General features: G+C 37.7%; 1 protein-coding gene across 4 annotated transcripts in view; it reads left to right on the top strand.

Annotated features, from left to right (window-relative positions):
* The window catches only part of CCSER2 (coiled-coil serine rich protein 2), a 203,513-nt gene that overhangs the window by 38,018 nt on the left and 141,344 nt on the right, over window positions 1–24,151 (top strand). For all 4 annotated transcript variants that reach the window (XM_025396519.1, XM_025396522.1, XM_025396521.1 and 1 more), the window contains exons 2-3: window positions 14,805–16,260; window positions 17,413–17,609. In XM_025396519.1, the coding sequence (XP_025252304.1) occupies window positions 14,844–16,260; window positions 17,413–17,609 (1,614 nt within the window). In that variant the 5' untranslated portion in view covers window positions 14,805–14,843. The remainder of the gene's footprint in view (window positions 1–14,804; window positions 16,261–17,412; window positions 17,610–24,151) is intronic.

Raw genomic sequence — 24,151 nt, 5'->3', positions numbered from 1 at the left:
CAGTACCATGCTGTTTTGGTTACTGTAGCCTTGTAGTATAGTTTGAAGTCAGGTAGCGTGATGCCTCCAGCTTTGTTCTTTTGACTTAGGATTGTCTTGGAGATGCGGGCTCTTTTTTGGTTCCATATGAACTTTAAAGCAGTTTTTTCCAATTCTGTGAAGAAACTCATTGGTAGCTTGATGGGGATGGCATTGAATCTATAAATTACCTTGGGCAGTATGGCCATTTTCACGATATTGATTCTTCCTATCCATGAGCATGGTATGTTCTTCCATTTGTTTGTGTCCTCTTTAATTTCACTGAGCAGTGGTTTGTAGTTCTCCTTGAAGAGGTCCTTTACATCCCTTGTAAGTTGGATTCCTAGGTATTTTATTCTCTTTGAAGCAATTGTGAATGGAAGTTCATTCATGATTTGGCTCTCTGTTTGTCTGTTACTGGTGTATAAGAATGCTTGTGATTTTTGCACATTAATTTTGTATCCTGAGACTTTGCTGAAGTTGCTTATCAGCTTAAGGAGATTTTGGGCTGAGACAATGGGGTTTTCGAAATATACAATCATGTCATCTGCAAAGAGGGACAATTTGACTTCTTCTTTTCCTAACTGAATACCCTTGATTTCTTTCTCTTGCCTGATTGCCCTAGCCAGAACTTCCAACACTATGTTGAATAGGAGTGGTGAGAGAGGGCATCCCTGTCTTGTGCCAGTTTTCAAAGGGAATTTTTCCAGTTTTTGCCCATTCAGTATGATATTGGCTGTGGGTTTGTCATAAATAGCTCTTATTATTTTGAGGTACGTTCCATCAATACCAAATTTATTGAGCGTTTTTAGCATGAAGGGCTGTTGAATTTTGTCAAAAGCCTTTTCTGCATCTATTGAAATAATCATGTGGTTCTTGTCTTTGGTTCTGTTTATATGCTGGATTATGTTTATTGATTTGCGAATGTTGAACCAGCCTTGCATCCCAGGGATGAAGCCCACTTGATCATGGTGGATAAGCTTTTTGATGTGTTGCTGAATCCGGTTTGCCAGTATTTTATTGAGGATTTTTGCATCGATGTTCATCAGGGATATTGGTCTAAAATTCTCTTTTTTTGTTGTATCTCTGCCAGGCTTTGGTATCAGGATGATGTTGGCCTCATAAAATGAGTTAGGGAGGATTCCCTCTTTTTCTATTGATTGGAATAGTTTCAGAAGGAATGGTACCAACTTCTCCTTGTACCTCTGGTAGAATTCAGCTGTGAATCCATCTGGTCCTGGACATTTTTTGGTTGGTAGGCTATTAATTGTTGCCTCAATTTCAGAGCCTGCTATTGGTCTATTCAGGGATTCAACTTCTTCCTGGTTTAGTCTTGGAAGAGTGTAAGTGTCCAGGAAATTATCCATTTCTTCTAGATTTTCCAGTTTATTTGCGTAGAGGTGTTTATAGTATTCTCTGATGGTAGTTTGTATTTCTGTGGGGTCGGTGGTGATATCCCCTTTTTCATTTTTAATTGCGTCGATTTGATTCTTCTCTCTTTTCTTCTTTATTAGTCTTGCTAGTGGTCTGTCAATTTTGTTGATCTTTTCAAAAAACCAACTCCTGGATTCATTGATTTTTTGGAGGGTTTTTTGTGTCTCTATCTCCTTCAGTTCTGCTCTGATCTTAGTTATTTCTTGCCTTCTGCTAGCTTTGGAATGTGTTTGCTCTTGCTTCTCTAGTTCTTTTAATTGCGATGTTAGAGTGTCAATTTTAGATCTTTCCTGCTTTCTCTTGTGGGCATTTAGTGCTATAAATTTCCCTCTACACACTGCTTTAAATGTGTCCCAGAGATTCTGGTATGTTGTATCTTTGTTCTCATTGGTTTCAAAGAACATCTTTATTTCTGCCTTCATTTCGTTATGTACCCAGTAGTCATTCAGGAGCAGGTTGTTCAGTTTCCATGTAGTTGAGCGGTTTTGATTGAGTTTCTTAGTCCTGAGTTCTAGTTTGATTGCACTGTGGTCTGAGAAACAGTTTGTTATAATTTCTGTTCTTGTACATTTGCTGAAGAGTGCTTTACTTCCAATTACGTGGTCAATTTTGGAATAAGTACGATGTGGTGCTGAGAAGAATGTATATTCTGTTGATTTGGGGTGGAGAGTTCTATAGATGTCTATTAGATCTGCTTGCTGCAGAGATGAGTTCAATTCCTGGATATCCTTGTTAACTTTCTGTCTCGTTGATCTGTCTAATGTTGACAATGGAGTGTTGAGGTCTCCCATTATTATTGTATGGGAGTCTAAGTCTCTTTGTAAGTCTCTAAGGACTTGCTTTATGAATCTGGGTGCTCCTGTATTGGGTGCATATATATTTAGGATAGTTAGCTCTTCCTGTTGAATTGATCCCTTTACCATTATGTAATGGCCTTCTTTGTCTCTTTTGATCTTTGATGGTTTAAAGTCTGTTTTATCAGAGACTAGTATTGCAACCCCCGCTTTTTTTTGTTCTCCATTTGCTTGGTAAATCTTCCTCCATCCCTTTATTTTGAGCCTATGTGTGTCTCTGCGTGTGAGATGGGTCTCCTGAATACAGCAGACTGATGGGTCTTGACTCTTTATCCAGTTTGCCAGTCTGTGTCTTTTAATTAGAGCATTTAGTCCATTTACATTTAAGGTTAAGATTGTTATGTGTGAACTTGATCCTGCCATTATGATATTAACTGGTTATTTTGCTCATTAGTTGATGCAGTTTCTTCCTAGCCTCGATGGTCTTTACATTTTGGCATGTTTTTGAGATGGCTGGTACCGGTTGTTCCTTTCCATGTTGAGTGCTTCCTTCAGGGTCTCTTGTAAGGCAGGCCTAGTGGTGACAAAATCTCTAAGCATTTGCTTATCTGTAAAGGATTTTATTTCTCCTTCACTTATGAAACTTAGTTTGGCTGGATATGAAATTCTGGGTTTAAAATTCTTTTCTTTAAGAATGTTGAATATTGGCCCCCACTCTCTTCTGGCTTGGAGAGTTTCTGCTGAGAGATCTGCTGTGAGTCTGATGGGCTTCCCTTTGTGGGTAACCCGACCTTTCTCTCTGGCTGCCCTTAAGATTTTTTCCTTCATTTCAACTTTGGTGAATCTGGCAATTATGTGTCTTGGAGTTGCTCTTCTCGAGGAGTATCTTTGTGGCGTTCTCTGTATTTCCTGGATTTGAATGTTGGCCTGCCCTACTAGGTTGGGGAAGTTCTCCTGGATGATATCCTGAAGAGTGTTTTCCAACTTGGTTCCATTTTCCCCCTCACTTTCAGGCACCCCAATCAGACGTAGATTTGGTCTTTTTACATAATCCCATACTTCTTGCAGGGTTTGTTCATTTCTTTTTCTTCTTTTTTCTTTTGGTTTCTCTTCTCGCTTCATTTCATTCATTTGATCCTCAATTGCTGATACTCTTTCTTCCAGTTGATCGAGTCGGTTACTGAAGCTTGTGCATTTGTCACGTATTTCTCGTGTCATGGTTTTCATCTCTTTCATTTCGTTTATGACCTTCTCTGCATTAATTAGTCTAGCCGTCAATTCTTCCACTTTTTTTTCAAGATTTTTAGTTTCTTTGCGCTGGGTACGTAATTCCTCCTTTAGCTCTGAGAAATTTGATGGACTGAAGCCTTCTTCTCTCATCTCGTCAAAGTCATTCTCCGCCCAGCTTTGATCCGTTGCTGGCGATGAGCTGCGCTCCTTTGCCGGGGGAGATGCGCTCTTGTTTTTTGAATTTCCAGCTTTTCTGCCCTGCTTTTTCCCCATCTTTGTGGTTTTATCTGCCTCTGGTCTTTGATGATGGTGATGTACTGATGGGGTTTTGGTGTAGGTGTCCTTCCTGTTTGATAGTTTTCCTTCTAACAGTCAGGACCCTCAGCTGTAGGTCTGCTGGAGATTGCTTGAGGTCCACTCCAGACCCTGTTTGCCTGGGTATCAGCAGCAGAGGCTGCAGAAGATAGAATATTTCTGAACAGCAAGTGTACCTGTCTGATTCTTGCTTTGGAAGCTTCCTCTCAGGGGTGTACTCCACCCTGTGAGGTGTGGGGTGTCAGACTGCCCCTAGTGGGGGATGTCTCCCAGTTAGGCTACTCAGGGGTCAGGGACCCGCTTGAGCAGGGAGTCTGTCCCTTCTCAGATCTCAACCTCCGTGTTGGGAGATCCACTGCTCTCTTCAAAGCTGTCAGACAGAGTCGTTTGCGTCTGCAGAGGTGTCTGCTGCTTTGTTATTGTTTTCTGTGCCCTGCCCCCAGAGGTGGAGTCTACAGAGACAGGCAGGTTTCCTTGAGCTGCTGTGAGCTCCACCCAGTTCGAGCTTCCCAGCAGCTTTGTTTACCTACTTAAGCCTCAGCAATGGCGGGCGCCCCTCCCCCAGCCTCGCTGTTGCCTTGCCGGTAGATCACAGACTGCTGTAATAGCAATGAGGGAGGCTCCGTGGGTGTGGGACCCTCCCGGCCAGGTGTGGGATATGATCTCCTGGTGTGCCTGTTTGCTCAAAGCGCAGTATTGGGGTGGGAGTTACCCGATTCTCCAGGTGTTGTGTGTCTCAGTTCCCCTGGGTAGGAAAAGGGATTCCCTTCCCCCTTGCGCTTCTCAGGTGAGGCAATGCCTCGCCCTGCTTCAGCTCTCGCTGGTCGGGCTGCAGCAGCTGACCAGTACCGATCGTCCGGCACTCCCCAGTGAGATGAACCCAGTACCTCAGTTGAAAATGCCGAAATCACCGGTCTTCTGTGTCGCTGGCGCTGGGAGTTGAAGACTGGAGCTGCTCCTATTCGGCCATCTTGCTCCGCCCCCCGGAGCCTAACTTTTACAAGTTACTTTGAACTCCATTTATGTGAGTGAAAATGAAGTTGTAGCTGGAGCACAGAAAGGTCATGTTGATACAATAAAGAGCCTTTGTGTTGAGCATGGCATGTCCTCTTTAAAATCTTGAAGAATCTGGAAGTAAGTGCACTGTTTTAAACCTTTACTTTGGCTAAAGTTGTCATTTTTGCTTATCTAATTGGTATTTTATTTTATTTTAGAGATGGAGTTTCACTCTTGTCACCTAGGCTGAAGTGCAATGGCACAATCTCCGGTCACTGCAACTCTCTGTTTCTAGGGTTCAAGTGATGCTCTAGCCTCAGCCTCGCAAGTAGCTAGAATTACAGGCACCTGCCACCATGCCCAGCTAATTTTTAAATTTTTTTTATTTTTTATTTTTAGTAGAGATGGGGTTTTACCATGTTGGCCAGGCTGGTCTCAAACTCCTGACCTCAGGTGATCCTCCCGCCTCGGCCTCCCAAAGTGCTTGGATTACAGGCATGAGCCACCATGCCTGGCCGCTTATTTAATTGCTATAATCAAGCCTTTGAGTAAGCTTATGCCACAGATGACAGCCAGGAAAAAATGGGAAAAGGGGATATGAAAGAAGTAGTTGAGTAACACAAGGTTAAAAAAAATCACTTTAAATTCTAATCTAGTTGTCTGAACGTGAAAGCCAATTTCAGAAGTAACTGCTTATACGTGTGTAGTCATCAGTACTGTTGTTCAGTTAATTGCTCTTGTACTTAGTAGTGAGTTTATGTCTGTTTAAACTCCTAAAATGCAGACAATTTATACCTTCTAAAAAACTATTTGAAAAACTAGAAAAAGACAGTGAGTGGGTGGTTCCTCAGATGATGAGGTAATGGATATGAAAGGAGTTTGAAAAAGTGACAGCTCTTACTGTTCTTCTAAATTTCTGTAATTAATACCTAGGTCCTTTGCCGTCTTTATGCTTCTCCTCTGACATTAGCCATTCAGTCCCTTCCTTCATTCTTGTCCCTTGCTGTCAGTAAGCTTCTTAGAATACAGGTATGCATCGCTTAACGAAGGGGATCTGTTCTGAGAAATGCCTCCTTAGGCCATTGTTGTTCCGCGAACATCAGAGAGTATACTTACACAGACGCAGATGGTATAGCCTACTATACACCAAGGCTATATGGTATACTATCTTGCTCGTAGGCTACAAACCTGTACAGCATATTACTGTATTGAATACTGTAGGCAGTTGTAACACAACGGTAAGGAATTGTTTATCTAAAGTTATCTAAACATAGAAAAGGTACAATAAAAATACTATATAAAAGAGAAAAAATGGTGGTATACCTGTATAGGGCACTTGAATGGAGCTTGCAGAACTGAAAGTTGCTCTGGATGAGTTGGTGAGTGAGTGGGGAGTGAATGTGAAGGCCTAAGACATCATTGCACACTAGTATAGACTTTATAAACAGTGTACAAACAGGATACAATAAATATGTAAAAAATAAAGTAATTGCATTACAATGTTACAATGGCTACCATGTCACTAGGCTATAGGAATTTTTCAGCTCCATTATAATCTCTTGGGACCATCGTTGTAAATCACTGACTGTAACATCATTGTGTGGCCCACTGACTGTATTTCATTTCTTTGTCATGAAGGCAGTTTTCATTGGCCCTGGAATCAGGTAAACTTGAACCCGAATCCTCTTTGCCAGTTTATGAATTTGTGACTTTGGGACAAGTATATTAGCCTCTCTGAATCTTGGTTTTAGCTATTTAAGATGGGAAGATATCTACTACCCTATAATGTTATAAAGATTAAACAAAAAGGATGAAGTGGTAAGCATGGTACGTATCATGTAAGTGCTTAATCATATTTGCTGCTGCTTTTCCCTTATTCAGTTTTGGATTCCTTTTAAAAGTGAGAAACTTGTTTTATGGTTTTTAAAAAAGGCATTTATAAGTATTTTTGAAATTTTTTTTTTTTGTTTGTCTTGAGATGGAGTCTCGCTCTTTTGTTCAGGCTGGAGTACAGTGGTGTGATCTCGGCTCACTGCAACCTCTGCCTCCTGGGTTCAAATGATTCTTGTGCCTCAGCCTCCTGAGTAGCTCAGATTACAGGTGTGCACCACCACACCTGGCTAATTTTTGTATTTTTGGCAGAGACAGGGTTTCACCATATTGGCCAGGCTGGGCTTGAACTCCTGACCTCAGGTGATCTGCCTGCTTTGGCTGCCCAGAGTGCTGGGATTACAGGTGTGAGCCTAATTTTTCAGGCCACCTGGCCTGAAAAAAAAAATTTAAAATATGAAATACCAATACTGTAAATGTGCTATACTTTAAAAAACTATTCTTAAAGAAACTAAAAAAAACTGACATTTTCAAGCACTGTTTCAGATATTAGTCTAGTTCACCATTAAATTAAAGCTCACAGATGGCATTAAAGTGTCTCAGAGAAGATTATATCATTAGATGAGGTAGGCAACATATATTTTTTCAAATTGTTAATGAATGGATTTTTTAGACACCTAACCGATTACAGATTAGGTAAAGTGCATCAAAGACAGCTTGGCTACCAAAATGAAGCAGACTCACAATGTCTATTTTATTTTATTTCAAAATTATAAGCAAATATAAGCGAAATTTTCATGAACATTTAAAGACAGAAGGTATCTCATCAACAAATGAAGTGATAATATTCATAACGTAAACTTTATAGTGGAGCTGTCAGACTAGTTTATCTTAAGACCAAAAGTTCAAGATGATTGATGTCATTTGTGTTGCAATTATTTGTACATTTAGAAATCAGTATTCTTTATAGAGAATAGCACATTCAGGTTCTAACATTATTCTTTTCTCCCACGAAGTGGTGGAACCACAAACACTAGTAACAGTGTGTCTGTCTTTTGGGCTCATCTTGTGCCTCTAAGTTATTAATGCTGAAGATGCTCTTGGGAGGTAACATGTATTACCCTCATCTTAGGCAGGAAAATAGAGACACAGAGAAGGGAAAGAGTATGATTTTCTTTCTGTGGTCTACTTGTGACAGGCAGGAAAATGTTAAAGCCTTTCTGATTCACAGGCTCTTTAGTCTTTAGCATGTATTATTTATTGATTTGCAAAATGACCCTACTATGTAATATCAATACCAGTTTTCTTATGTTTATACCAAAAGTGGTTGTAGGTGTTTTGTGGAAAAGACCATTATCAAAAAATGAGGAAGACAGTTGTCTGGCATGGATACTGCCACTGTCCCTTGCTCTGCTCCTGGCAAACATTGCTGCTTGATCATGTCACTACTTCAGGTTTGAAGCTAGATTTGACCTCAGCATCCTTTTGTTTTTTGAAAACGTTAATGTTAAATTTTTAGTGGAGATGAGGTCTCACTATGTTGCTCAGTATGGTCTTCAACTCCTGAGCTCAAGCGATCCCCTCGCCTCAGCTTCCCAAACTGTTGAGATTACAGGCATGAGCCACTGTGCCTGGCCTCAGAATCTTTTTCAACATATTGCCCAAGGGAGCTATTACCAGTCAATCACAGGTCCACAAAACAAAGTTCTTTTTTAGTCTTTCCTTACTGTTAAATTAATCTGCATTAAGAGATTATGCATTTACTTACAAGTTTAGGATCTGTTAAATTTGTATTCCTGTAGCTGACCTCAAAGTACAGTATATAAGACTTAGTTTATGTTCTCAGCAGGTTTACTTTCCCGTGGGTCAAATAGACATACACACAATTAGAAGACAAACTCAGCTATATTATTGCTGTGAAGAGAATAGAGAGTGATGTAAGATTAATTTTAACTGGAAATGTTGGTGGATGTGGTGATTTTGAACTTTGAGGATAGAATCTTCCAAGTGGTCTGTAGCAAAGGCATAGAAGATAGAAAATATAGGATGGATTTTGGGGAATGACAAGTAACATATCTTGACTTAAGTATATAACAAGGATAAGGTAGAACCAAATAGCGTAGCTTGCTCCCTGTACAATGAGTTTTGGGTTTTATTTTGTTGTTCCTAGTCTCACAGATGGTTTTTAATCAGTAGAATGACGTGATCCAGGTCTGTGCTTTAAGAAGATAAATGCTGACAGTTTGAATAGAAGTAAGGTTGGAATCTTGACATGAATGTAGGAATCCTTGGTAATAGTACAGGAAGAAATGATGAGCATAAGAACTAAGATTGTGGAATGAAAGTGGTGAATTTAGAATAAATTTTAAAGGTAAAATTAATGTGATTCCTATAGGATTAAATTATCCCTAGAGGCTCCAGCATTTCTTTGGAAGGATATCCAGTTATTTCCTTTGTATATTCCAAGTTTAAAAACATTTTTAAAGGTGATTTTTTTCTCTACTTGTATTTCTGGAGAATTATTTCTTTATCCTTGATATTTCATTAACTTAACTAGGATATGTATTTGCATCTGTGATTTGGTATATTTTTTCTTTCCTTCCATAGATTTTTTTCACCTTTATTTTAGGGATATTTTCTATTATGTCCTCCTGCCTTTTATCTTCCATTTAATTAGTTATTCTACTTCAGAGATACTAATTATCTTTCTGTTTAGCCTTTGTCCTACATTTTCTTTCTCATTCTTTTGATATCTTTGTCTTTTTTTTTCTCCTCAATACTTTTTTTTTTTTTTTTTTTTTGATACAGGGTCTCACTCTTTCAGCCAGGCTGGCGTGCAGTGGCTTGATCACAGCTCACTGCAGCCTCGACCTCGTGGGCTCAGTTGCTCTTCCCACTTTAGCCTCCTGAGTAGCTGGGACAACAGGTGTGCACCACCATGGCTGGCTAATTCTTGTAGTTTTTGTAGAGATGAGGTTTCTCCATGTTGTCCAGGCTGGTCTCACACTCCTGGTCTCAAGTTATCCACCCACCTCAGCCTCCTTAATATGCTCTTGTTACCTTAAGATTTTTCTCCTTGCCATTTGTTTAAGTCTTTGGTTCTTTTTCTTGCTTTTTTTTTTTTCAAATTCATTGTTCTTCTTAATTGGTTTCCTTAACGCTGAAGCCTTTTTTTCAATTTACCTGTTTTGTCTTTTCATCTTTGGGCTTTTGTTTCATTAGATGCATGTTCTTTTTTTTTTTTTTTTTTTTTTTTTTTGAGACGGAGTCTCGCTCTGTCGCCCAGGCTGGAGTGCTGTGGCCGGGTCTCAGCTCACTGCAAGCTCCGCCTCCCGGGTTCCCGCCATTCTCCTGCCTCAGCCTCCCGAGTAGCTGGGACTACAGGCGCCCGCCACCTCGCCCGGCTAGTTTTTTGTATTTTTTTAGTAGAGACGGGGTTTCACCATGTTAGCCAGGATGGTCTCGATCTCCTGACCTCGTGATCCGCCCGTCTCGGCCTCCCAAAGTGCTGGGATTACAGGCTTGAGCCACCGTGCCCGGCCAGATGCATGTTCTTATTAGGTTGTTCTGTGTTACAAGAAACTGTTTATATGATTGTATGGCCATTTCTTTTTGTCTTGCTCAGGCTTAATTTGGATATCTAGGTCAAGTACTTTGCTTTTGCCCTTCTGTGGCCCTATGCTTTCCCATTTCCTTAGATTGTGTTAAACGTCCTATATGTGTCTCATTTCATACTGCTGAGGGTATAGTACCTTTCTATGGGCTTCAGATCCTTCCCTCAACTCAGTATAGGGCCTTAGAAGTTGACAGATCTGATGATGCCTCTGCCTAGGTTTTGAAGCCTCTGTGCTCAGGATATTTTTCCTCAACTTTTCTAGGGCATGACAAATCAAATTTTTCTTTCCAAACTAGAGGTGTTTCTTAAACTTTTCAAGTTTTTTAGTTCACATTTCTTTCTCACTACTGCTTCCAGGCAGTAATCAGGCTAGTCATACTGTACCATACAGAATTTTTTTCTGTCCACCACTTTTTAAAGTTTATAGGTTCTTAGTTTAAATAGCTTTTTGTATTACACTATGTAGGTGGTGGGTTTTCCGCTAAAAAATCACATGTACACAAATATATATATATTTATATATTTATATCTTTTATTAGTTGTTGGTAACAGGACATTCTTTAGTCTTTTTTCACTCTATACTTGAACATTTGTGTGATTTTCTAAATATTTACTTTTGACATAATTAATAACATGTGTGATAGGAACTCTACTTCTTAGGCCAGGGTTGACTTGGAATCAGTTGTTTTAAAAAATAAAAAAATTGGTCTGGTGCGGTGGCTCGTGCCTGTAATCCCAGCATTCTGGGAGGCCGAGATGAGTGGATCACCTGAGGTCAAAAGTTTGAGATCAGCCTGGCCAACATGGTGAAATCCTGTCTCTACTAAAAAATAGAAAAAATTAGCCTGGCATGATGGCGGGCATCTATAATCCCAGCTACTCGGGAGGCTGAAGCAGGAGAATTGCTTGAACCCATTAGGTAGAGGTTGCAGTGAGCCGAGATCATGCCATTGCATTGCAGCCTGGGTGACAGAGAGGGACTCCATCTCAACAACAATTACAACAAAAATTTTAAAAATTTAGCTGGGTGCAGTGGCTTATGCCTGTAATCTCAACACTTTGAGAAGCCAAGGTGGGAGGATTGCTTGAGCCCAGGAATCCCAGACCAGCCTGGGCAATATAGCAAGGCCTCCACCTCTATAAAAAGTAAAAATAAATTAGCTGGCCATGGTGGTGTGCACCTATAGTCAGTCCTAGCTGCTTGGAAGGCTGAGGTAGGAAGATCGCTTGAGCCCAGGAGTTTGAGGCTGCAGTGATCTGTGATTGCACCACTGCACTCTAGCTGGGTGACAGAGCAAGACCATGTCTCTTAAAAAAAAAATACAGTGTCATACACTATGTTAAAAAATCAGTATCCCTAAGGCATTTTTAAAGTTGCATTTTTGCTTGTTAGTGTTTTTACAGAATTCTTATATAATTACAGTGAACATATTGTGACCATATATTTGTTAATATTGGGACAAACATTTTAATATGTCTGGCTCATCTTTATAATCTCATCACATGATATATCATGATTCATTAAAAAGTTACTCATAGAAGACATTAGTGGTTTCTAGTTTTATGCTCTTTTGTGTGTATTGAACCTTTTCATTTTTGTAGTTTTGTGTTATATTTAAAATAAATACAAGCTTTGCACGGTGGCTTATGCCTCTGATCCCAGCACTTTGGGAGGCCAAGGTGGGAGGATCACTTGAGGCCAAGGCAAGAGGATCACTTGAGGGTAGGAGTTCGAGACCAGCCTAGGGAATATAGCGAAACTCTGTCTCTACAAAAAATTTTTTTAAAAAATTAGCTGTGTGTAATGCTGTGTGCCTTTAGTCCCAGCTACTTGAGAGGCTAAGGTGGAAGGATCACTTGAGCCAGGGAGGGGGAGGCTGCAGTGAGCCATGATCGTGCCACTGCACTGCAGCCTGGGTGACAGAGCAAGATCCTGTCTCAATAAAATAAAATAAAATAAAAATTGTGTAAAATTGAGATTAATGGATAAATCAACTTTATTAAATCTTTACACTTCTCACCCTGGCACTGTCATTTGTATTTATGTTACCAGATGGAAATTCTTTGGAGATAGTTGTCTAAAATGACAGCTTATTACTCAACCCTTAATACCAAAAGAATTGTTTGATGCCATTATATTCTTCACCTACATACTTCTCATGGCTTTAGTAATTAAGGTTTTTCAAATGTCTTCTAGCTTTTATAAAATCATGTATTTTTAAAAAAATATATTCTTTAATTACCTTTTATTTCACGGGCTTTAAGGGAACAGGTGATTTTTGGCTGCATGAATGAATTGTGTAGTGGTGAAGTCTGAGATTTTAGTGCACATGCCACCCGAATAGTGTGTAGCACCCTACTACATTGTGTAGTTTTAAAAAATCTCTCACATCATCCCCCCTTCTGAGTTTCCAGTGTCCATTCTACCTCTCTGTATGCCTTTGCATACCCATAACTTAGTTCCCAATTATAAGTAAGAACATATGGTATTTGGTTTTTCATTCCTGAATTACTTCAGAATAATGGCCTCTATCTCTATCCACATTGCTTCAGAAGATATTATTTCATTCTTTTTTATGGCTGAGTAGTATTCCATGGTGTATTTTCTTAATTCACTCATCGGTTGGTGGGTACTTAGATTGGTTCCACATCTGGCAATTGTGAATTTTTCTGTGATAAACATACATATGCAGGTTTAAAATTTTTTTTTTTTAATTTTTATACAGTTTTCCTTTGGGTAGATACCCAGTGGTGAGATTGCTGGATCAAATGGTAGATTTAGTTCTTTGAGAAATCTCCATACTGTTTCCCATAGAGGTGATATTAATTTACATTGCCACCAGCAGTACCTAAATGTTCCCTTTTCGTCACATCTATGCCAATATCTATTGTTTTTTGGCTTTTTAATAGCCATTCTGGCTGGGATAAAGTGATACCTCATTGTGGTTTTAATTTGCATGTCCCTGATGATTAGTGATGTTGAGCATTTTTTTCATGTTTCTTGGTCATTGTATACCTTCTTTTGGAAAAATGTTTATTGATGTCATTTGTCCACTTTTTGATGGGATTATTTTTTTCCTTGCAGATTAGTTGGAGTTCCTTATAGATTCTGGATATTAATCTTTTGTTAGATGAATAGTTTGCAAATATTTTCTCCTATTCTGTGGGCTGTTTACTCTGTTTATTTTTTGCTGAGCAGAAGCTTTTTAGTTAATTAGGTCCCATTTATTTTTTTTGTTGCATTTGCTTTTGGTGTCTTAGTCATAAATTCTTTGCCTAGACTGATATCCATGAGAGTTTTTCCTAGGTTTTCTTCTAGCATTTTTATGGTTTCATGCCTTAGATTTAAGTCTTAAATCCATCTTGGGTTGATTTTTGTATATGGTAAGAGATAGGGATCCAATTTCATTCTTCTACATGTGGCTATCCAGTTTTCCTGGCAACATTTATTGAATAAGGTGTTCTTTTCCCAATTTTCATTATGTATGCTTTGTCAAAGGTCAGTTGATTGTATTTGGCTTTATTTCTGGGTTCTCTACTCTGTTCCTTTGCTCTATGAATGTACTTTTATACTAGTACCATGCTGTTTTTGTTACTATAGTAGCCTTGTAGTATAATTCGAAGTTGAGTAATGTGATGCCTCCAGATTTGGTTTTTTGTTTAAGATTGCTTTTTGGTTCCATATGAATTTTAGGATTGTTTTGTCTAATTCTGTGAAAAATGATGTTGGTATTTTGATACAAATTGCATTGAATCTGTGGACTGCTTTGGGCAGCATGGTCATTTTCATGATATGGATTCCTCTAATGCATGAGCGTGGGATGTATTTCCATTCGTTTGCATTGTCTGTGATTTCTTTCTGAAGTGTTTTACACTTCTCCTTGTAGAGATCTTTTACTTCCTTGGTTAAGTGTACTCCTAGGTATTTTATTTTATTTTTTTGCAGCTATGGTCAAAGGGATTGAGTTCTTGATTCTCAGCTTAGTCATTGTTGGTGTGCTACTGATTTGTGTACTTTGATTTTGCAACCTATACTTTACTGGATTTATCAAATCTAGGAATCTTTTGGAGGAGTTCGTAGAATTTTCTAGATATATAATCATATCATTGGCAAACGGAGATAGTTTGACTTCTTCTTTTCCATTCTGAATGCCCTTTATTTCATTCTCTTGCCTGAGTGCACTGGCTGTGGCTTTCCGTATGTTCTTATTTTTAAAGGAGAGACTTTTACCCAAAACGAAAAAATTATTTGAATTGGAAAATTGGAAGAAGTACTCTGAAAGTATTATTTTTTACATAGTCAAATTTGGTAGTTTAATTTTATTATTTCTGGATTTTGCTGTCATTCATAGCATATGTTTATAAAAGTTTATAAAAATGTTCTTTATTTTCTTCCAACATAAAGTTATTAATTTAATTAGTGCATTCAGTATTTGCCAGGAGTTCTGTAGGAATCATGAGTAACTTTTGGGCTTTTCTGCATATAAAAGTGTAAGTATCATATTATGTAATAATTCATATAATTATCCTTATTTAGGAATGTTTAATGTGCTGCTTTTTTCTCTTCACAGATTCTGTCAGCTTTTAAGAACAAATGCACCTTATAGCTCATGGAAGAAAAAACACAAATCAAGACGTTTTTGGGTTCCAAGTTGCCAAAGTATGGAACAAAATCTGTAAGAAGTACATTGCAGCCGATGCCAAATGGGACACCTGTTAATTTATTAGGAACTTCCAAGAATAGTAATGTCAAAAGTTACATCAAAAATAATGGCTCTGATTGTCCATCATCTCATTCATTTAATTGGAGAAAAGCAAATAAATATCAACCTTGTGCACAAGGTGCTGGAGAGCCTAACAGTACTCAAAATTCACATGATAAAATAATTGATCCTGGAAAACATGTTCCTACTCAAGGAATATTTGATAAAAATGGGATGAAGGGAGGTTTGAAAAGTGTTTCTTTATTCACATCAAAGTTAGCAAAGCCATCCACTATGTTTGTGTCATCTACAGAGGAGTTAAACCAAAAGTCTTTTTCTGGACCATCAAATCTGGGTAAATTCACCAAAGGCACATTATTAGGAAGGACTTCATATTCTTCGGTCAGTACTCCAAAATCACAGTTGAATGGATTTTATGGAAACCGGTCGGCTGGTAGCATGCAAAGACCTAGAGCAAACTCCTGTGCCACCAGAAGCAGTTCTGGAGAAAGCTTAGCTCAATCCCCAGACAGTAGTAAATCTGTTAATTGTGAAAAAATGGTAAGATCACAGAGTTTTTCACATTCCATTCAGAATTCATTCCTTCCACCTTCATCAATAACCAGATCACATTCCTTTAATAGAGCTGTGGATCTTACAAAGCCTTATCAGAATCAACAGCTATCCATTAGAGTGCCTCTACGGTCAAGTATGCTAACAAGAAATTCCCGGCAGTCTGAAGTACTCAATGGGAATGAACATTTGGGGTATGGATTTAATAGGCCTTATGCTGCTGGTGGAAAGAAGTTGGCTTTACCAAATGGCCCTGGTGTAACTTCTACTTTAGGTTATAGAATGGTTCATCCCTCTCTACTGAAATCTAGCCGATCTCCATTTTCTGGGACTATCACAGTTGATGGAAATAAAAACTCACCTGCTGACACATGTGTAGAGGAAGATGCTACAGTTTTGGCTAAGGACAGAGCTACTAATAAGGACCAAGAACTGATTGAAAATGAAAGTTATAGAACAAAAAACAACCAGACTGTGAAACGTGATGCTAAAAGTAGATACCTGAGTGATGATGTGGATGACATTTCCTTGTCGTCTTTGTCATCTTCTGATAAGAATGATTTAAGTGAAGACTTTAGTGATGATTTTATAGATATAGAAGACTCCAATAGAACTAGAATAACTCCAGAGGAAATGTGTCTCAAAGAAGAAAAACATGAAAATGTGCCACCACAGGATATATTTGATTCCCCCAAGGAAAATGAAAAAGTCTTCAGTAAAACTGATGAATGGATAGATATAAGTGTCTCTGGTAAATATTACTAACCTTAAGTTTTTTTGCTTTCTTTTAGGTAATATAACTGAACTTATATTTAGGATTATCTTCAGATAGATTTCAAGATATTATCAGTTTCACGGAGGGATGGATCTAGACAAAATTGGGGTGGGGCAACATTTATTTTCCTGTGACTTCCATACCCCATTTTTCACCCTATCCAAGACAATATCAGTAACATTTGTTGTTATTAATTATAACATTTATTGTTCTTTGGCTATTATACACAGCCTATTCCTGCTTAGTATAGACAGTGCTTCTAAATGACTTTTCCCCTACTTACCTCCACCAGCGTGGTATGCCATTAAACAAACCATCTCTTCTCTTAGGGTAGCATTTCATTGCTATTTGTTAAGAGTAAAGCTGTACCAAAGGGGAAATTAGATAATATAGGTTATGTCTAATCTGATGGATTTTTTTATCTTAGGAAATTTTTCTTGTTTAGCAATTTTTGTAGATGCGCTTCCTGAGAGAGGTTTATTTATTTATTAAACTGAAGAAAGTGAAATAATACCTGTTAAACATTTCCTCTTATGTTTGATTATCCTGTTAATAAATGCTGGAGAAAATGTATTTGGTATTTGTACACCCATATACCTGAATAAAGAACAACTAAAGGGATTAGACATAGACATGTGGTATAATGAGGGGACTAGAGCATGCATAGAGATGCATGTACAAACCCTTGATTATCTATAGGTCTTCTAAAAGAGACTACCGGAACAAGTTTATTTCCTTTTAGGGAGGCAATTATGAGTACCCTACATTATTTAATCTCTGAAGTTAAATAGTGTACACAGAGGAAAAGGAGTTTCCTGGCCAGTGTTTAAATATCTTGGGAAATATTATAGGAATATGAAGGTTTATTTACATTTTTGGAAATATTACAGAAGTGAAAGATGACTAAATGAATTTTCTTTTCATCTATTAGAAAATATTTCAGTAGGTTATTTTAAAGATTTTGCCTCTTGATGTTTTACTGCTTAGGATATAGAAAGTGCTGCAGTTATGAGTGCTTTTTTTGAGCCAGCTTTTTGGCTATGACATTCCAGATTATTAGCACTTATATTTTTAGGACATGAGAAACAATTATATTTTTGTGACTCAATAACCTTTTTTCTCTTGAAGACAGGAGTGAATGTACAAAACATACTTCTGGGAATAATTTGGTTTCACCAGATACAGACTACAGAGCTGGTTCTTCGTTTGAACTATCTCCATCTGATAGCTCTGATGGAACATACATGTGGGATGAAGAAGGCTTGGAACCCATTGGAAATGTCCATCCGGTTGGGAGCTATGAGTCCTCTGAAATGAACAGCATAGTATGTATGGATTTATATACTCTTGGAATATTTTGTTTACCCTACTATAGACAGACTTGTGATATGATTGATTTTTTAAAAATTTTATGAATTAACTTTACTGCTTTGAGAAATGGGAATTCATATTTGTTAAGAGCCTATAAAATATCTGACTCTAATGTGAAATAAAGCATGGAGAATGTATGACATTTGACGTAAATATACTCAACATGTGTACATACATATTCATCATACATATGTGCATATTAGTAGGTTAATCTATGCCAGTGGTTCTCAAAGATGGGGGGAGGAGGTCAATGACTGGAGGTGGTTTTGGTTGTCATATTGATGAGTGCTTCTTGGCATCTAGTGGGTAGATGCCAGGGAGGTTGTTTAACATCCCACAGTGCACAAGACAGAGACCACAATGAATTATCTAGCCTAAGATGGTAGTAGTGCTGCTGTTGAGAAACCTTGGTCTATGCTATACTGAGGTAACATTGAAGTGCCAACTCTGAATGGGATAATACCAGTATATTTTTTTACTCTTAGAAAGTCTGTTGTGGGTCTGGACAGCTCTCTAGGGCAGCTGTCTTTAGTGATCTAAACTGCTTTGATTTTGGGGCTTGACCATCTTTTGAGGTCCCTTCTTGTCACTATGGCAGAGGAAGAGAGTGCCAGAGTATCTCACACATATAATTAGTTGCATTGGCCTGCAGGCAACACTTAGCACTTCCATTCATGATCTGTTGACCAGAACTAATCATGTGGTCCTACCTAAGTACTAAAGGGTTGGGAAGTGTAATCTTCGTGTGTGCCTGGAAGGCAAGGGAACCAGGTATGAGCAAGTGTTAGAAGACCTGCCATGAATTTATATGTGTAAATTTTAAGAAACATGGCAAGTAATGTGGATAATATACCGTATGGGTAAACTGTAACTGGTATGTTTGAAGTGACTCATTGCAGTTATTCAGTATATAAAATATTATTTTCCAGTAGTTGTATGGGAAAATTGGTAGTCTTTGTGGATATATTAAATTCCAAGTGGATTTCAGGCAGTGTAATTTTCTATACTCCTGTAAACCTTTTACTTAAGCCGTTGTTACCAGAGGCTTAAATTGCACAAACATTTTTTTTAACGTCTATCAACACCTTGCATGCAAACATTTAATTTAGAGACAGTGTCTTCACTTCATTAGATAAAGGAGGCTCAGAAAAGATAACAGTTTAAGACCTTACATGCTGTCTTACTAGGCGTTTTAAGGCAAATATGATTGAAGTGCAAATGAACATGGTGTCCAGCAGATGGCAGCAATAAACCACTTAGTACCTGACAGTTTTTAGAGGCTAACCATCTTCAGTTCATTGTTCCTGTAACTAACCCCAAAATAGCTTTCTCTAAAATATTGCAGACTGCATCTGGATTGACTGTTAGTCCTTAAGATCCCTGAGTTTCCTCCTTGTTCAGTAGGTTTCTGTATATGGTATGGGAAGCAACAAAAACATTCATTCTGTGCTTTGGAACAAGATGGTGTTTCTGTCTTTCTCTTCTGATCTAAGGAGAAGATAAAGTCTGAGAAAGGATAGAAAATTGATGGCAAAAGCTGAGAACAGTGTGTTGAGTTCTTCTACAGTGATGTTGGATTTACCATTTTTGCTCTGAAGTTATGTGAATTTTTTGTTTTGTATAAATTTTAGGCATGTACCTGTTCAAAATGGTTGTTTTTTGTTTGTTTGTTTGTTTGTTTTTTTGGTGAATTGGACTTTCCATCATTACTTAGTGATCTTCTGTATCTCTAATTATGCTTTTTGTTTTCAGACTTCTTTTTTTCCAAATATTAATATACCTTACCAGTTTTATTTGTGTATTTTCCCTTCTTTTACTATCAGTCTTTTTTATATATAGCAAATAGTTTATTATTTTAAAATTTTCAATTTGTCTTTTTCTTTTGACTAGTGAGTTTAATCCTTTTATGTTTGCGTTTATTGTTATACTTGGACTTTATTTACTCTGCCATCTTACTATTTTTATTTAAATTGTCTTGCTTTTTTTTGTTTCTTTTTTTTTTCCCCCTAAAGTAGTTCAAAGTAGTATCTCTTACTTAACCCCCAAAGACCTTTAGCTTATTCTCACTTTTCTTGGTCTCTGCAACACTGCTTCTTCCAGTCGAGGTCAAGATAAGGAGCTTTCACTAGAATATACATCAACTGTGTCACTTCTAACACAGTTTAATTCCACCCACTGTTCATTTCTGCTGAGATTGTTTTTCTAGTAAGTCTTCCTTTTTGAAAGAAACAGTGTGTTCATATACATTCTGGTGCAATCTGCTAATCATGTCAGGGATCCCAACAAATAGTTTGTAGACTGATTGCTTTTCATAACACCAGTCTAGAATCCTGGTTATTTATTTGTTTAAACGCTACCAGTGTTATGCAGAGGTCTAAATTACATACAGTAAAATGCGCAATTTTTCTGCAGACAGACCGGAGAATTTTGATAATATGGATGTATGTGTATGGATGATTATACATATGTGATGTATCTTAAAATCATCTTTCCCCCACTGTATTTCAGGGTCATCTTTGTCATAAATGAATGACTGCATATATAAATATTGCATAGACAAATATTTCTGTTTATTTTGTCAGTTATATGTTATTTTCATTTTTGTAGCTTTAAAAGAAATTTTGCTGCCTGGTAGGGTAAGTCTTCCAGCTTTGTTTTTTCCCAAGATTTCCATAGCTCTTCTTAGTCTTTTGTATTTCCAATTAAATATTAGATTGAGCTTGTCAATTTCCAGAAAGGACCTGCAGGGATTTTGAATGGGATTGCATTGAATTTATAGATGAGTTTGGAGAGAATTGACATATTTATGATGGAGATATAGTCCTCCATTAATTTCATACTTTAGAAATACTTCTTGCTAATGTTTTGTACTTTTCTGCAAAATGTTACACATATTTGATTTTGACACTGTAAGTGGTACCATTTTTATAATTTTATGAGTTTTTGTTGTATATACAAATACACCTGATTTTTGTTTGTTGACTTTTCTAATAACCTTGTAAATTCATCTACTAGTTACAGTAATTTGCCTGTGGATGGTTTTGGAACTGGTATATACACTATATAATCATACCATTTGCAAAGTTGTCTCACCATCCCAGCGCTTGCCCTATTACATGAGTTAGGACCACCAACATAATGTTGAATTGAAATGGTGATAGAATTTCAGAGAGAAAGCCTTAATAGTTCACCATTAAAGTTTTTGGGAGCTGAGAGGGAGTTTAATCAGAATATGGAAACTCTCTTTTATTTTGTTTGCTGAATTTTTGTTGCGAATGAATATTAAGTTTTACCAAATGCTTTCTCTACATCTGTTGAGATAATGAAATTTTTTTTGTGTTAGTGTGCTAGATTGCATGGCTTGATTTTCAAATAGTAAACTACCTTTCCATTCTTAGAATACATTCACTTGGTCATGATGTATTATCTTTTCAAATGTAGTTAAACTAGATTTTCTAATTTTTAAATTTTAAAATTATTTTTTAAAATTAATTAATTTTTTTTTTTTTTTTTTTTTTGAGATGAAGTCTCGCTCTTATCACCCAGGCTGGAGTGCAATGGTGTGATCTTGGCTCACTGCAGCCTCTGCCTCCCAGGTTCAAGCGTTTCTTCTGCCTCAGCCTCCTGAGTAGCTGAGATTACAGGTGCCTGCCACCATGCCTGGCTAAATTTTGTATTTTTAGTAGAGTCAGGGTTTTACCATGTTGGCCAGGCTGGTCTCGAACTCCTGACCTCAGGCGATCTGCTTGCCTCAGCCTCCCAAAATAGTGGGATTACTGGCATGAGCCACTGCGCCTGGCCTAAAAATTAATTTTTAGAAAAGAGATGGGGTCTTGCTATATTGTCCAGGCTGGCCTTGAACTCCTGGGCTGAAGTAATCCTCCCCCCACAGTCTCCCAAGTAGCTGGGACTACAGGTACATGCCACCATACCCAGCTCTGCTAATAGTCTATGTTTTTGCATGTATGTTCATGAGTAAGATTGTTCTGCTCTGTAATTTTCTTGTTTTTCTTTCTGATGATGTTGCCATGTTTTGGATCAAGATCATGCTGACTTTATAATGAGTTGAGAAGTGTTTTCTTATTTTTCTGTCCTTTGAAAGAATTTGTGTACAACTAATGTGCTTATTCCGTAGGTATGTAAAAGAATTTGCCAGAATTCAGCCTTCTGGAACTGGAGTTTTCTTTATGAGAAAGTTTTTAGTAACAGTTTTAATTTTTAGATACTGGCATATTAAAATTTGTATGTTGGTTTTTGAAAATTTGTCCATTTCATCTAAACTTGTCATTTGTTGGTGAAAGTTGACTAGGATTATCCTTTTTAAAACATCTTTAGGGTCTTATAAGGACGTCTGCTTTTCATTCCTGATACTGGTAATTAGTGTTTCCTTTCTTTTTCTTCATTTCCAAGAACCAAATTTGGGCTTTGCTGATTTTTCCATATTGTGCTTATTTTCTGTTTTTATTGATTTTGGTTTATATCTTTATTTGCTTCCTTCTACTTTTCTTATTTTTTTAAAATTTATTTATTTATTTTTATTATTATACTTTAAGTTCTAGGGTACATGTGCACAACGTGCAGGTTTGTTACATATGTATACTTGTGCCATGTTGGTGTGCTGCACCCATCAACTCGTCAGCACCCGTCAACTCGTTGTTTACATCAGGTATAACTTCCAATGCAATACCTTCCCTCTCCCCCCTACCCCCTCCCCATAATAGGCCCTGGTGTGTGATGTTCCCCTTCTCGAGTCCAGGTGATCTCATTGTTCATTGTTCAGTTCCCACCTATGAGTGAGAACATGCGGTGTTTGGTTTTCTGTTCTTGTGATAGTTTGCTGAGAATGATGGTTTCCAGCTGCATCCATGTCCCTACAAAGGACACAAGCTCATCCTTTTTTATGGCTGCATAGTATTCCATGGTGTATATGTACCACATTTTCTTAATCCAGTCTGTCACTGATGGACATTTGGGTTGATTCCAAGTCTTTGCTATTGTGAATAGTGCTGCAATAAACATACGTGTGCATGTGTCTTTATAGCAGCATGATTTATAATCGTTTGGGTATATACCCAGTAATGGGATGGCTGGGTCATATGGTACTTCTAGTTCTAGATCCTTGAGGAATCGCCATACTGTTTTCCATAATGGTTGAACTAGTTTACAATCCCACCAACAGTGTAAAAGTGTTCCTATTTCTCCACATCCTCTCCAGCACCTGTTGTTTCCTGACTTTTTAATGATTGCCATTCTAACTGGTGTGAGATGGTATCTCATTGTGGTTTTGATTTGCATTTCTCTGATGGCCAGTGATGATGAGCATTTTTTCATGTGTCTGTTGGCTGTATGCATGTCTTCTTTTGAGAAATGTCTGTTCATATCCTTTGCCCACTTTTTGATGGGGTTTTTTGTTTTTTTCTTGTAAATTTGTTTGAGTTCTTTGTAGGTTCTGGATATTAGCCCTTTGTCAGATGAGTAGATTGCAAAAATTTTCTCCCATTCTGTAGGTTGCCTGTTCACTCTGATGGTAGTTTCTTTTGCTGTGCAGAAGCTCTTTAGTTTAATTAGATCCTATTTGTCAATTTCAGCTTTTGTTACCGTTGCTTTTGGTGTTTCAGACATGAAGTCCTTGCCCATGCCTATACCTGAATGGTATTACCTAGGTTTTCTTCTAAGGTTTTTATGGTATTAGGTCTAACATTTAAGTCTCTAATCCATCTTGAATTAATTTTCGTATAAGGAGTAAGGAAAGGATCCAGTTTCAGCTTTCTACTTATGGCTAGCCAATTTTCCCAGCACCATTTATTAAATAGGGAATCCTTTCCCCATTTCTTATTTTTCTGAGGTTTGTCAAAGATCAGATGGCTGTAGTTGTGTGGTATTATTTCTGAGGACTCTGTTCTGTTCCATTGGTCTATATCTCTGTTTTGGTACCAGTACCATGCTGTTTTGGTTACTGTAGCCTTGCAGTATAGTTTGAAGTCAGGTAGCGTGATGCCTCCAGCTTTGTTCTTTTGACTTAGGATTGTCTTGGCAATGTGGGCTCTTTTTTGGTTCCATATGAACTTTGAAGCAGTTTTTTCCAATTCTGTGAAGAAACTCATTGGTAGCTTGATGGGGATGGCATTGAATCTGTAAATTACCTTGGGCAGTATGGCCATTTTCACGATATTGATTCTTCCTATCCATGAGCATGGTATGTTCTTCCATTTGTTTGTGTCCTCTTTTATTTCACTGAGCAATGGTTTGTAGTTCTCCTTGAAGAGGTCGTTTACATCCCTTTTAAGTTGGATTCCTAGGTAGTTTATTCTCTTTGAAGCAATTGTGAATGGAAGTTCATTCATGATTTGGCTCTCTGTCTGTTACTGGTGTATAAGAATGCTTGTGATTTTTGCACATTAATTTTGTATCCTGAGACTTTGCTGAAGTTTCTTATCAGCTTAATGAGATTTTGGGCTGAGATGATTCGGTTTTCTAAATATACAATCATGTCATC

This window comes from Theropithecus gelada, chromosome 9, assembly GCF_003255815.1.
Source record: "Theropithecus gelada isolate Dixy chromosome 9, Tgel_1.0, whole genome shotgun sequence".
Taxonomy (NCBI): domain Eukaryota; kingdom Metazoa; phylum Chordata; class Mammalia; order Primates; family Cercopithecidae; genus Theropithecus; species Theropithecus gelada.
This window is presented reverse-complemented; position numbering and strand designations above follow the sequence as displayed.